Source organism: Xenopus tropicalis, chromosome 9, assembly GCF_000004195.4.
Source record: "Xenopus tropicalis strain Nigerian chromosome 9, UCB_Xtro_10.0, whole genome shotgun sequence".
NCBI lineage: Eukaryota > Metazoa > Chordata > Amphibia > Anura > Pipidae > Xenopus > Xenopus tropicalis.
Window position 1 is genome coordinate 67,115,587 of NC_030685.2, and position 16,022 is coordinate 67,131,608.

The following is a 16,022-nucleotide window of genomic DNA, read 5'->3' on the forward strand; positions in this document are numbered from 1 at the left end:
TATAGAATGTCCTATTCCTGGCAACTTTAAAATTGGTCTTAATTATGAAATCTTTATAGTTTTTTGCTATTTATAATTTATTTATAGTTATTTACTATATTATACTTTCCTGCTTTCACATGGTGGTCACTGACCCCAGCAGGCAAAAACTATTGTTCCGTGGGGCTACAATGTTATAATTTTTACTTATCTTCCTTTTATTATATTTATTCCATTGTCTTATCAAACCACAATCTGGTTGCTAGGCAAAATAAATTAATTCCAAAAACCATACTTTTGTTCCCTCTATTCTTGTTGTGAATATTTGCCAGAACAAGAGCTAGCAATCTATTTAGAACTTTGTATGAAAAGCAATACAATACTTCATGTGCAGAGGCTGCTTATGATTTCAGATGGAGAACAGACTTGTTAAAGACTCTGCACTGACATTTCTGTGCCCCTGGCCGACTCAAATCATTTGGTAAAGTCTCTGCTTCCTATAGAATGCTATTCTCATGGTCTAACCTTGAGATCTGCTGAACCTTGATACATTTACAGCAGAGCTGTCCAACTGTAGGCTTGCGGGGCAGATGTGGCCCTCCAAGAGGTATTTATGTCCCCTAGTCTGCTTAAAGGCTCCATAGACTTCACTGTATGACATCATCATTTTAATTAAATTCAGGCCCTTAATATGCTATTTGAGAAATAACTGGCTCATTACATGTAATAAGTTGGGCATCATTGATTTACAGTATGCACTCCAAATGCCCATTAATAGAAAGAAAGGCATACTCATAGGCAGATTTTCAATAAGACTAGTGGAGGCTAAGCCCCCCAAAACTGCGTGGCACCTTAAAAAAAAACCTCACTCTGTTTCTGCACTGTCCTGGAACACTTAACATCAGGAAATCTTCTTGTGTTCCTACAAGCTCTGCTTTTGCTGTAATCAGCTGTGCTCTGATTGGAGTTTTCTTCTTGTGGATTCTCCAATCATACCACAGCTTTCTTGACAGACAGTAAAATTGACCAATCAATGCACAGATGCAGACAGGGGTCGGGAGATATTACAAACTGAAGGCAGTGCAATCCACATGACTGAAAAGAAGAATCTGCAGGCTGTAAACTCTACCTAAGAACCTCACCAACTCTGAACTTTTGCTGCAGATTTTATCCCACTCCCACAGGTACTATACACAGGTGCTATACACAGGTACTATACAGTTCCAAAGGCTGAATTACTAGCTGAAATTAAATTGTTTTTTGTTACCTGACATCTATAATATCCCTATCACCTATAACAGGGGTCCTCAAACTACGGCCCGCCGCAGTCATTTACCCGGCCCCCGCCCCTCTCCATTGTCGAGGACAACGCTGAGGAGGACCCCAGAGGAAACAGTGAGACGCGCTGGCTAAGAGCTGACATGGCTGAGTTGTATGTGAAGATGGGTAAGCTAACCTGAAACTGGGGAAAGCCGGGCGATATCACATTTTATAAGCTGAGCGGGGGACACACAGGGCATGGATAGGAAAATGCGGGGGTATTGTGTTGTAGAGTAGCAAGGTGTAAGGGCCTGGAAAGATTTATAAACTACAATTCCCAGCATTACCAGATGTTGTTGAGTAATGATGGGGTTTTAGTTAGTGGTATAAATCTGTAATTCCCACAACATACAGTTGAAGGGCTATCAAATGGGTGTCTATCCTGTAAAAAGTTCAGCTGTTATTACACAAACAATGTGTGCTTTGTGCTTTCTTGGTATTACCATGGTTACCGGTATGTTAATATCTGGTGGGGGTGCAAAGGTTCAGGTTGTACATTTAAGGGCACATCATGGTTGTCACAGTTGTATATTTAATAGCACATAAGGGTTGTTATGTAATAAGTGGTGTGAAAAGACCAAATAGACACTTCAGAATAGCATACAATGCAATGAGTGCAAACTGAAGCTATAGTCAGGCCCCCCCTGGCATCTGGCCCCCCTGTTTGAAAAATTTGAGGACCCCTGCCCTATCCTAACAGATGGATGCTAAGTTAACTCTTTCCCCCTGAAAAAAGCTAATTGTGCTTTTATATATTTGTTGTTGTTTTTTGCACTTACTATTTTTTTCTTACTTTTGTCATTGTTTTGTTCATTTCTAATTAGTTATAGTGGAGCCAATGCTGTGTATCAGTGCCAGTGTTATAGTGCCAGGGCCTGAATATCTGCTATCTGTACCCACTGCTTCTCACTGCATATAATGTGCTGGTTTTGTAAATACAGACTGAATTGTACTACATATAATGTGCCTGGGATGTCCCTACTCAATGCCTCTCTTTCTATAAAACTAACTAAAACACATCTAAAGGGGTGGTCCTAGCAACGTTGCAATTGGTCTTCCTAGTGATTTTTTTTTATAGTTCTTGAATAATTTTCCTTTCTCTTCTGCCTCTTTCCTGCTTTCAAGTGGGGGTCACTGGCCCCGGACAGCTAAAAAGTATTGCTCTGCGAGGCTACAATTTTATTATTTTTCCATGCAGGCCCCTTAACTATTCATATTCCCATCTCTCGTTTAAACCACTGTCTGGTTGCTAGGGTAAATAAGACCCTAGCAACCAGGTAGCTGCTGAAATACCAAATGGAGAGCTGCTGAAGAAAAAGCTAAATAAATGAAAAACTATTAAAAATAAAAAAGAGGAGCAGGCAAATTTTCTCAGAATATCAGTCTACATCATAGTAAAAGTTAATTTAAAGGTGAACTACCCTTTAAGCTAACTGATCACAAACACAAATGGATGGAGAACCCCTCACAGAAGTGCATGTATAAATACTTTTACATCCTAAGCATTTTAGGGTAAAAAAGCCCTCCCATCTGCGGTTTTGCACAGTATCCCAGGGGGAATGGCAAGGTAGTTGGGAGGTTAATTTTTTGCACCAGCAGCAAATCCACTATGTCTCACATTAGTTTTAGGGCCGTCTATGTATGGCCCATCTTTAGCCTCCCCAACTAAAAAAGTCACCCTCCGCCTAGCCAGATTTTACACCATTATTTTACATAAATTTCAATGGAAAATTGTTGATGTGTGGTGAATTTTTGTTGTGGCAGAGCTAGGGTGGCAGAGGTTTTTAAGCATTGGCTAACTTATTTATTTATGACATACACCAACCATTTATTTACACCTTTACTTTCCTCTTTATATTTCCCAGTGGGACCAGGTAGAAAAAGGATGACATTTGCTGGTTTTGGTCCATCACAGGTCTCATTAGGTGCTAGAAGCCTGTACAGGGATGGCCAACACTGCCAACTTGGACCCTCTAGACTAAGTTGGCAAATATTTGGTCTGTGTATGGGACCAAACTAGTGATTTGTGAGGTTGGCTCAAAACTCTTCCCTTCACCCACCAATGATCTTACAATAACCCCACCTCCAACAGTTTGTATTTATAGATGGACGACTTCACTGCCCCATTCGTGGCATCAGAGATGGGCGAGTTGGGTGCGGATCCATAAATACAAGTAACTCAACGGGTTGGCTGCAAGTTGGGAGCAGGACGGTTATGCACATCACTGGACCAGACCTATGGCTTTCCTCACTCATACTGACTGAGAGATACGTACCGAGATTTACTAAAGGTCCTGTTGTAGTATTATCCCTACTACAAGAGCTGCCTACATAGTTCAGAGGTAAACACAGGGTGTGTGTTTAAGCTTTACAACAATTTCAAATTGCTGCTCCGTGGGGCCCCACTCAGTGTGGGGCCACATGCATTTACCCCTTCTTGGAAGGAATACTCTGCTTAAATACAATACAGAAGGTATCAAGCCTTTTTTAGAGAATATCTGCAAGTGTATAATGGGAAAATATAAATATTTAATGAGCTTCCCATGGTCACACCATGCTACAAATATTCTCAGCTTGTTCTCTGATCGACTTTGCTTTTAGACAAACCAAGCACAGATGCTGCTGGATTTATATGGTACAAAAACAACAGGGGGCTGTGATATAAAACAAGGTAGATTGAGAGTATTGAAAGTAGAGACAGTCAACCTTTAGCCAATTTTATGCAATGCATACAAGTTGAGGCCCCTTAGCCTTATTGCCTATATAGCACAGTAAATGGTACAGTCCTGATACATGGAACCAAAGGAGAATGGACGTAAAGAAAACAGGCAGGATTAGAAAGCGTGCAGATGTGACTGGTATATATATATATATGGGCTTGGGTGGGCCAGCAGTATAAAAAAGTTTAAAGTGCTGGGAGGTATTCTTTACTAATTGTTAGACTACAAATTCCAGTGTAATAGGTTTGTACAAATTTATTCTCTACCTGAAACCATTTGCAGCCTCGAGGAAGAATGAATGTATACCTTACAACTAAATTATGAACAATGTAGGGCTCTACATACATTGCATAAAACAGATAATATGTAGACCCTGCTTCATCTAAATCAACCATCTTCATAAAAATATTTATTTTTTAGTAGTATGTGCCACTGAGTAATCCTAAATAGAAAATTGTAATTACTAAGGGCCGCCCCCTTGGTCTGTACGTTTCACTGTGCACACAAACATAACAATCCACACACATACATGTTAGATCACAACAGTCAATAAATGGACAAAGTTCTGTCTTTTGACAGATCTCTGAGGGAGCACACAGCCCATCACAAAATGGTGGCTCAAGGGAAAAGATGTAAAAGGGTAATTTAATAAAATATATATCCCAGTTTGGTAAAATTCTTTAATAGGCCACTTAAAGTTATATAAACTGTCTGTTGGTTAAGTATTCATTCTGGAGGTATAGTTAAAACAGGACATGCAAACTCCTGGCTGACAGAACCGTAATTCCAGTAACCTTTGTTATTTAACAAGGAACCCAGGGAACATATTCCTGGTATGCAACATTGCAACCAAAAGGTTTGAGGGACCCATAGGGTTAACATGCCCCTTTGACTTTAAACCCTACAACTTCCTTAGAATGTGCTGTTACTGGGCAAAGACCCATTCAGTTTCATATCAGTTTATAGTTTTGCATATGTGTCTTATTGGGTAACAGGGAGGCCATTCCCTTGGCACTCAGATATAGTGTTTAGCAGTGGGGTGGGTGTTCCTCTTTGGCTGCATCTGCTGACCCAGGTGGAAGTTCCACTGAGCCTGGGATCAACAGGGCCCCAGTAAAGCCTTCTACCCTAGAGTCTGCATCTAGCTCTAGTGAAGTCGGGGACAGAGACTCCATGAATGAGGAGTAGTAAGTATCAGAATAATTCATAAGAGCACTTTCTAGGAAAGTAAGATAGTGAGATTAGCTAGAAAGAGCAGTTTCGACTCCAACCAGGAGAGATTAGCTGGAAGTATTCTTCCCTACAGGCATTGTTGCCTTAGAGCAGGGCCACGGTTAAGACGCAGGTATCAGGTCAGTTCCTATCCCTGATCCATAGTCGGCTGTGAGGGATCCTTAGCTGCTAAGGGACACCCTGAGGATACAGATACTTGGCCAGGCTACTCTCCACAGGGAGATCGTGCTGGTTGGTGGTCCTTACCTCCCCCACCCTCGGCTGAGGTGGGTTATACAGGTGGACACCAAATTTTTCTACCTTCTGTGCAATTACCTGATATCTCCTCTGTGTGAGTTTATTGCAATAACCCTGCATATTGATTGTCTCTGACAATAAACCAATTCTATTGTTCAACTGCAAGAACCTTCTGGGGCCCATTTGTTAACTGCACACACAGCCCATCCTGAAGGATTGAGTCGTGTGTACCCCATGCTCTCAACCTAGACTAGCCGTGCTGTTGGCTTGGTTACAGCCAAGAAGGGGTTACAGGTTATTCGTCAAAAAATCTCCTTCAATGATTATATTTATATTTTTTTAGAACTTCATATTAAATATTACATACTGAGCTCATAATGTTCCGCCTTACACCTTTTGTACCCTCCGGATACCCTTTTTTGTTTGTTGAATATGCCCTTTTTGATCTGGGGGCATTTCTAGGGACTTTTGACTCACCCATATGAATACATCCCCTGTATAAAATAATTTTTCACCATTATCCCAACCAGGGATGTAACTACAGAAGAAGCAGAGAGGTATAGTAGCCCAGTGAGACACTGACTGATAAGAAGATTAAATATATGTATATGAAAAAAAGTATTGTCATAAATTTTAGGGGGCCCAGTTCCTTTCTGGGCATGCCGACATGCCCAGTGTTTTTGGTTACTAACAGCAATAAACTGTCTCTAAATGATTGTAGTGGCTGTATGTGATGTATTTATTGTATTTATATTGCAAACAACTCTGCTGTTAATTTGTGAGCAATCTTGTGGATTGTATTTGAAACCAAACATTTGTCAGCTGACAAACTTATCACATATCTAATGCACATTAGCACCTCTGTGAATGGCAAGATTAGCAGTGATATCTGAGGTGTTAGTAGTGTAACTTATCAACTATAACTCACAAGACCCTCACCCTGATGATATGAGTCAGTTAATAGATTAATAAATTACCTGGAAACTGGGAAAGCAGGAATAGTTGACAATTTACTAGATGGACTGAAACCCAAAACCCATTACCCAGAAAGCTTTGAGTTACGGCAAGGCCATCTCCCATGGACTTAATTTTAATCAAATAATTAATATTTTTTAAATTTTAATTATAAATTTCCTTTTTCTCTGTAATAATAAAACAATGCCTTGTACTTGATCCTCAGTAGACTGCATGAATCCATACTGGTGACAAAACAATCCTATTGGATTTATTTAGAGGCGATTTATCTAAATTTGAAGCTTAAGGTATGGAGATCCAAATTATTAAAAAAAAAAAACCTTAACCGGAAAACCCTGAGCATTCTGGATAATGGGTCCCATACCCGTGCATGGCCAATGGTTTCCAGGTTTCCCAGACTTGCACACTGTGAATGCTAAAGTGTGATTCTACCCTAGCAGAACCTCCAGGAAAAAGCTACAAGTGCTTTAAAGAACTTTCCCAAACATATCCAATGAAAGACGGGGGATGCAGCAATGTAGGAAGATAGTGGACAACTAAATTGCAAAGATAGTTGCTGTGCCCTATATCTATATAGATACTGAAGGGCCTGTGCCTGAAACAATAGTTTTTAGGGTGCTTGAAATAAAAATATGATGACATAAAGATACTGTATATGTGGCGTCTGTGTGCATTTGCAGGAAAATCCGTGCATGTGTCGACTGGCAAGAGATGGGGGTGGGCTGAGGACCAGTGACTTGGAACAATAATGTATTATTTGTATAACTCACAATTTTCACGGGACAGTCCCGATTTTAACAGCTCAGCCCGTAGTCCCAGATTCTTATTAAAAAGTCCCTAATTTCTCTTTTAACTCCTACACTGAATGCTAAAAAAGATACAATGTTTCTCAAACTTAATTAAATAAGTGGGCTTTTGGCAGAGAGCCCAGAAAACTTGACAAGCTTCACCTGCACTTACAATTGTAACTAATAAGCTAAACAGGTCTCTTGTGGTAACTGAGACTTGCAGCTTAAAGAGAAATTTCACCTTGTTTAGCAAAACTGTAATAAGACATAAAACAAGACCCCAAAACCCCCAGAAATGTGTTCAAACCTGCCAAATTTTGTAAAAATGGGAGTGGTATCTAGGGGGTGTGATCAAAACATTTTCGCCACGCTACACCCGGCATTTCCTTTTGTCCCTTTTTACATTTTTCAAATGTTGTGAGTTATGTATTTGTATAGTGCATGATTTATATAGTCTGTGTATTTTCTTGATTTTTAGCATTGAATAAAACTATTTTCATCAAACAGCTCCGTTTCCATGACAGTGGCCAATTTCACATGATCACAGAGGTACACTTCAATAGTTATAACCTTCCAAACATCATTGTATTATTTGCAGGACAATTAGAAATGGTGGCATTGTTCTGTTTCCCCTGCTGATAAAAAGCTGTCCTTAGGCCAAAGCAGTTCCAGAGAAGCATCAACATCATATCTGCATATCTAAAAGTCTTGCAGCAAAATATCTCTCCACAGTGACAGGCCTCTTATCTTAATCACCTAAAAGCTGCAATACTTAAAATATACCAATACTTCTTTTTTCACAATAAAAGGACAGGGCTGCTTTGTGCCCACAAACGACATACTTTTCACCACAGATATGCCCCATATACCTGGGACTTTCCTTAATTTGGACCCCAATGTGATAAGGAATTATATCTGTCCTGAAATCATAATAATTTGGAGCTGCTCTCTGCACAACTAGAGTTGCCACCTGGATGGTATTTGACTAGACTAGCTGGTAAATTTCCAATTGAAATTTGTAAAGTCATATAAATCCTTCTGTTCCCTGACCCTCTCTGCTGCCAATCACCCTTTATAACTATGGACCTACCTCTGCCAATAGCCCTGCCCAATCTGTCCATTTCCCACCCATTAACTGGCCCAACCAACCTTTCATCACCCAGCCCTCCCATTCCCCACCTCTTATGTCATAGCCCCTCCCCAAATTACATCACATTCCACCCCCCCAACCTGAAGGCTGGTATTAGTCACAGAAAAAGGTGGCAACCCTTTGCATTACCCCTGGATGTTTCCAGATCCATACAAATTAATAAAGAGGCAGGGCCAGAACTAGATGTAGGAACCAGCTTTATGGCCTAGGCAATTGGATTATGATGCTCTGTGACTGGAGGCCACCAAACCCTGCATGAAAGGATGTAAGAATTACTGACTTAGCGCCATGGCAGATGACATTTGTTGGCCGCAGTGAACCTGCCCTACTGCAGATTGCCCAGGAGCAGTAACCCTAGCAACCAATAGGATGTTTTTTTTAAACAGGTGACCAGTAAATTCTACCTGCTGATTGGTTGCTATGGGTTACTGGTCTTGGGCAAACTTTGTACCTTTTATTACATAACCTCCTTACTGTCCCTTATGGTGATGGAGATTTAACCGTGGGCAACAAATCTTACCATGTGCCATCACCCTTAGTCAGTGAGCAACATGTTGTGCACCAACTCCTTGGATGTTGCTCCCAGTGACCTCAAAGTAGGTGTTTATTTTTTAATTTCTGGCTTGGAGGCAAGTGTTGATTGCATAAAACAGAAAAGTAAAAGTCTAACAGAGCCTTCTATAGGCTGCCAGTCCACATAGGGGCTGCCAAATAGCCAATTATAGCTCATATTTGCACCCCCATGATCTTTTGTTTATGCTTGTGTTGCTCCCCAGCACTTTTTCCATTTAATGTTGCTCACGGGTATAAAAGGTTGGGGATCTCTGCCCTAAGTTGAAAGTACTTGTTCGTCTGCATTAAGTCTGCGCTACCACGGGCAACAAACCTCCCGAAATTGACATGTCATATTATAACATTAAGATCGCTGCAGCTAAAACCCAATACTCGTGGCGATCTGGCTTAATAACTGTAAAATGCCTTCATTCTCTTAGCCAGATCACCATAATGGGTTTTACTTATGGCAATCTCAATGTTATAATATGGCAAGTCAGATGGGGCAGATATCTATCTGGCAGGTTTGAAAATACAATTGGGTGACAACCCCATCCGCCAGGGGCCTGCATAATCTATATTATTATCCAATCATTGACCCTGGGGCAAATAATCCGATCAGTCTGATTTGACCCACCACAGGGGTAGCCTCAGGGACAGGCCAAGTCAACCGGGCCCCTGCACCTTCCCCCCCACATGTGTGCGTAAAGAACCACGTGCATGCCCAGTGATGTCGCAGGGGAAAGTGCATCGCGGGAGAGAGGCAAGAGAGCATGTATTAGTGGTGGGCAGGAGAGGTACCTTCCTGGCACTACCCCCCTCTATTGTTGTGCCCTAGGCATGTGCCTCTTTTGCCTACCCCTAGTTCCGGCCCTGGGTGCTTTATGTCTTTCGTTTTTGGAAATTAAATACAAAATAAATTATGAGCTACATATGGTTTTTGAAATGGTGTCAGTATCTCCTATTTCTAAAAATGATATATGTAAATGCTGGATCAAGTAGATGACCTTCTAGACCAAATCTGGGCTTCATCAGAAAAATATTGGAGATAATGACAAATGCCCAATAACTGAGATCTTAGGCCAAGCAGAATGACTCCGGTGGGTTGGTTGAGGAATAGAGTGTGCAGTGCATGCAACTGCAAGAACACACAGTCTATTTTATAAATATACTGTGAGCAGTAGTTCCAATACCACTATTTTAAACTGCTGGGGGGTGGTACCCATTTATATTGCTCAAGAAGATTTTTTAGGTCTCAGGCACAATATCATAGAACAAGACTAACACCCAGCATCCCTGACAGTCTGACACTGTCTGCCTAGAGGCCAGAATGGAGCATGTTAGACCCTGCTCGTCTCCTCTTACAAAAGATTTCTCATGAAGAATATATTGATTTTCCATGCATGAATAATGCAAAGCTCAGCCCCCAGGAACAAGCAGACAGGAGAGTGACAATGGAGGGTTATACATACTGAGTTATACATACTGAGTATTTTCATATACCCCATTCATTAACTGAAAATGAATGGAACACAATGCATGCTTGTATGTAAGAGCTGCCTTGTTGCATTCTTCCCTGCGGCAGGCTGATTAGCATGCACAAACACACACTCGTACACACACTCGCACACTGCATGCAGGGTCTGGCAGGGGAGAGTACCTTTTATCTAAGCAGGCAATCCATTCAGCAGAGGAGGTAGAATGGGCAGTGTGTGCAGCCACCATGATGGGAGCTCTGCCAGCTCAGTCTTGTAAGGAAAAGGGAAAATAAAAATATATCTATTATCCTGCTCTGCTCCCAAAGTGCTGAGGGAGGGTCAGTTTCCAAACTAAGAGAGCTGAGTGCCAGGCAGCCAGCAATCAGTTCCCAGGAAGAAGGCTGCAGCGCTGATGCTGTATCACATGTACCACATCCCAGGCAGGATGCCACTGACACTGCAAGAGCACAATGCGAGCACCGCTGCAGCCCTCCTCCAGTGCCTCCGCTCCAACTCTTCTACAGGGAGACAGAGGCAAAAGGCAGGGGGATGGGCTGAGGTGCTGCAAGCACTGGCTACAGTAACTCATATGGTACAATCTTTTTCCAGTAGAAATATCAAAATAGGTTTGCTTTATTGGCTTAGCTGGCAGGCGGATCAATTTGGTGCTGCACATTCACATCCTGTTGGAGCTCAGCGAGTCATTAATTCCCTGCCTGTGCTCTCTCCCCAGGGGTACAGCTCTCTCTCGCTATATATATATATGTATATATATATATAGTGTGTGCAGGTTTAATTTAATTATGAATAGAATAAATAGCATACTAGCAGGAAAGATGGCTTTAATATTATGATTAATGACTGTAAGGCACAAAGAGCAAAATAACTCATTTTCCTTTGTGGGTATGTATGTGTATATATATATATATACTGTATATATATATATATATGCCACAAATCACTCATTATGCGGATGTGCGTGACATAAACTTTTGAGGTGCATCCACCATGTTTACTTTAGATGCTTACACATAATGAGCGAGCAGGGAGACTCACTTGTTATGCATATGCATGCTATACAACATGGCTGCCCTCCCCATGCAGGTGGCCTAGCACTGATGGGGGCAATATTTTTTTTCCCTAACTATTGTTTCCCCCAACCTCTGGTGTGGGAAACTATTTCTGGGTGACAGGTGCCCTTTAAGCTAGTTGTGAGGACTAACATGAATTGCATTGAGCAATGGTTTAATAATGAGAAATCGAATCACAGGGACCCTAGTTGAAATGTAAGGAGCAGACAGAAAAAACAAAGTCTATAAAAAAGACACAAGGTTGTGGAGGGTTGCAGATAAACAGGACTGGATTTCTCTTCCTGGTGCCCAGAGGCCGGCATCCTCAGCTGCTCCCCACCCCTCCCACAGGACTGCATGCATGCTCCTAAATCTGGAGCTTAGGGCGCATAGAGATCTCCGGCATGCCACCCCTGAATTTGTGCCACCCTAGGCCCGGGTCTTTTATTCTTATAAACAGGAACTTAGAAGCAAGAACTTGGAAACAGGAACTGGAGCTCAGGACAGGATACTCGGATGGCTTGGACAAGCAGAAGATCTTATGATTTAGCCATACAACAAGGAACCTGCTGGTAAATGCATGAACTGGCAGAACTGCAACACTCTACTGGATTCAACGGGAAAAGGACTCGTTCTGGGATTTTTTGACCCTGTGCAAAGGACTTTCAACCTAGCCCTTTTTCCAGTAGATTACCGTGCATAGGAATAGCAGATTGATCACCTTGCTGATTTATAGGGTAAGGCTGATGCCCCACAGAGTGAGTTGCCTGCAGGAGATAGCAGCGATCTATCACGGGGGACTAACCACTCCAAAATACCTTTACACCAGCAACAATGGGAGCCGCCTGTGCAGGCAACTATGGAAACCCAAAGCGATACATAGCCCTTTCCACCAACAAGTCCTATTGTTGCCAGTGGAAAGGCATTTTGAGTCGCTATGAGGGGCATCAGCCTAAAGCTCAGGATTGGGCAGAACAGGCAATAGATGAGGATACACCTTTTTGCTGAGGTTCGCTTTTAAGTTTTTCTTTTTATGGTGTTAGTTGCTTAGCGTCTTTCTGCTGAGAAGAATGGGACGTAAATCAAAATGATTGTTGCCTGCCCTTTCAAGCTAGAATTATCTCAGGACAAAAATCTGTAGATTCAACACCTTTCATTTACATATAATGTATAGTTCTACTAGAGTTGCCAACCAGCCATTATGACAAATTTGCTGGTAAATTTGTGTAGGGACCCATAGGGTTAATGTGCCCCTATGGCTTTAAACCCTACCTTTCCTTTTCTCTTTTTTACTGGGCGAGGATTCATGTATCTAGTTTGGTATTTACATATACCCTGTTACTGGCCTATAGGTAAACCATACCCTACCACACTTCCTTTATGGCCTGCAGCGTTTGATCTGGGTACCAGCACCCTTAGTGAAGTCGGAGAGCAGGAACCCCATGAACAAGGTAAAGAAAGAACAGGTTAGCTATATCAAAACACTTTCTAGGAAAGTGAGTTAGATAGTACTTATCTAGAAAGAGCAGCTTTCTTGCTTCATCCAGGAGAGGAGCGTAAAGGAGTAGTCTCCTACAGGTTTGTGGTTTAATATAGGGACACAGTAGTGCCAGGGACTAGGTCAGTCTTAACACTGCCCATACTCTGCATGAGAGGGATAAACCAGTGGACTTACCTCCTGTTGGTTGCCTTTACTCTGCATGAGAGGGATAACCTGGTGGACACCATACTTTACTGCTTAATCTACAATACCATCAATAGTACTGCAGAAGAATTGTATTACTTCCTCAGAGAGTGGGTATTTTCACCCTGCAGTACCATCAGTTGTCTGGGACAAATAAACAGTTATCCTTTGTTTGCAAGAGCTCCTGGTGTCCATCTAATAATTTATTTAAGCTTTGCACTTACACTTGGCATGGGAGGTGTAAAGGATTCCAATGCACCCCATGCTCTACCCATAGCTGGAATTTGTCTATTCCCAAAAAGGAGTTACATTTTTATGGGTAGCAACCCTACCTATAAATCTCTCCCATCCCTGACACTCTCCATGGCCAATCACCCCCATTTAAGCAGAGGCCCATCTCTGCCCCACCAATTTCCCTGCACAGTCCACCAGCCTGCCCATTTCCCCACCCTGTTACATCATCATCCCGTCCCCCACCCAAAGGCTTGTATTGTAGGCAAAAAAAGGTAGCAACCCTACGTCCCACTGAATACATTAGATTTGGGTGGGGCTTCAGATAAAAAAAGGCTGAATACAGAAGAGCTGACAATAATGCAACAACAACAAAAACAAGACTTTTCTGTAAAAGAAAATATTTATCCATGTACGGAACAATTTTCAGAATTTCTCCGCTATATAAGAAAATGGTGTCATATAAAGAATTGTGTGAAACCTGTGAGCAGGATAGCTACAGAATATTTATTTTCCTGACTATTTAATTTTCCATCTGCAGAGCTGTAAGTGACAAATTCCAACAATATAGAGAAATCCTGTAAACAAGAGGGAGTACTGAGTCAGCTCTCAGGGTACATGTGTTAGTAGCAGCCAATTTCACTGGCTTGTGCTTAGAATAATACTAATAATACCACATATGGGATTTTAATCACAAGCAAAAGAAAATTTATTTTGTCTATTGTAGATATTGCACTCATTGCAGTGCTGGTATTGCCCATCCTTACTAGTACTTCAGTCAAGGGTCTAGCTGTACTTTGCACCTTTTGCCAGATAAAAAATCCAGCTCAAAGTTCTGAGTGCAAGGATATAGGGCAGTCGGAAAAGTACAGGGATCCATTGCAGCATGCGCCCTGCTCTAGAACCAGGAACCTGAAGCATGCTGGCCACTACTCCTCCACATTAAGGCACTGTAGTTTTAGTCTGCCAGGTTATTTAAGTTACTTCTCCACCCACGTCTGAGTACCCTGGTAACCTGCTACAATCCACCAGCAGGCAAAAAGGGGCTATTAAAAGGGTTGGTTTACCTTCACGTTAACTTTAAGTATGTTATAGAATGGCCAGTTCGTAGCAACTTTTCATTTGGTCTTCATTTTTTATTGTTTATAGTTTTGCATTATTTCTCTTCTTTTTATTCTTTGCAGATTTTAAATGAGGGTCTTTGATCCTTGCAACCACAAAAACTATTGCTCTGTGAAGCTATAATTTTATTGGCATGGTTATATTTTGTTACTTATCTTTCTATTCCAGCCCTCCTCTATTCATATACTACTCTCTCAATCAAAGCACTACCAGGTTGCTAGGTTAAATTGGACTCTAGCAACCAGATTGCTGCTAAAATTTCAAACCAGAGAGCTGCTGAACAAAATTCTCAATATTAAAAAATAAATAAATAAAAAATTAAGACATAAATAAAAATCAATTCTAGACAATTGCTAAGGGTTAATGCACTCACGCAATTAAGCATCTTAGTAAATCAAGCCCTAAATGTAAATAATTTGAGGGAACTTTAATATCCTGTTGTTAATGTCCCATAGTTGGACAGGAATTCCTCCTGCACGCTAAAAGTCTCAAGTGTAGGGCAGGGTGCAAAATGCGAAAATTATGGCACAACATCTGTCAGTGACACTTTGGGACATATTTATTTTTGCTTTAAAAATTGTGATTGTTCCTGGCAAAAGTCTGGTAGTGCCGCTGAGTGCCTCCCGCTTGTGTTTGCTTTGCAGGGACCATATGTCCTCTTTTCTTTGTTGAATTTTTAACTGAACACAGTGTAGGAGGGATAATATGTAACTAGGTAACGAGCCTTGAAAACAAGTATCGCTGAGCACAAATAGGATAAATATACAGCAGGTCTGAACACTGGCACAAAGCTAATTTCACATAGAGTGGTCTGTTTATTTCCATAAGGCATCATTACATCTTTACTAACAATATGGAGGCTTTGGAATTAGAATACTGACACCAAGGGGCACATTTACTAACCCACGAACGGGCCGAATGCGTCCGATTGCGTTTTTTTCGTAATGATCGGTAATTTTGCGATTTTTTTCGGCGTCTTTACGATTTTTGCGTAAAAACGCGAGTTTTTCGGCGTCTTTACGATTTTTGGGTAAAAACGCGAGTTTTTCGTAGCCATTACGAAAGTTGCGAAAAGTCGCGATTTTTTCGTAGCGTTAAAACTTGCGCGAAACGTTGCGCCTTTTAAGTTTTAACGCTACGAAAAAGGCGCGACTTTGCGCGCAAGTGTTAACGCTACGAAAAAATCGCGACTTTGCGCAACTTTCGTAAAGACGCCGAAAAACTCGCGTTTTTACGCAAAAATCGTAAAGACGCCGAAAAACTCGAGTTTTTACGCAAAAATCGTAAAGACGCCGAAAAAATCGCAAAATTACCGATCATTACGAAAAAAACGAAAAATGTTCGTTTCCAATCGGAATTTTTCCAATTCGGATTCGAAATCGTGTCTTAGTAAATGAGCCCCTAAGTCTCCAACAGTAATATTACAGCACATGATATAAGCAATTAGACCAGGACACGGACAAATTCCCATCTGCAGTTATAT

General features: G+C 41.4%; 1 protein-coding gene across 3 annotated transcripts in view; it reads right to left on the reverse strand.

Annotated features, from left to right (window-relative positions):
* rapgef4 (Rap guanine nucleotide exchange factor 4) overlaps positions 1 to 10,963 on the reverse strand; it is a 163,705-nt gene extending 152,742 nt beyond the window's left edge. For all 3 annotated transcript variants that reach the window (XM_004917715.3, XM_002934617.4, XM_031893350.1), the window contains exon 1: positions 10,615 to 10,963. In XM_004917715.3, the coding sequence (XP_004917772.2) occupies positions 10,615 to 10,679 (65 nt within the window). In that variant the 5' untranslated portion in view covers positions 10,680 to 10,963. The remainder of the gene's footprint in view (positions 1 to 10,614) is intronic.
* Positions 10,964 to 16,022: the final 5,059 nt, after the last annotated feature.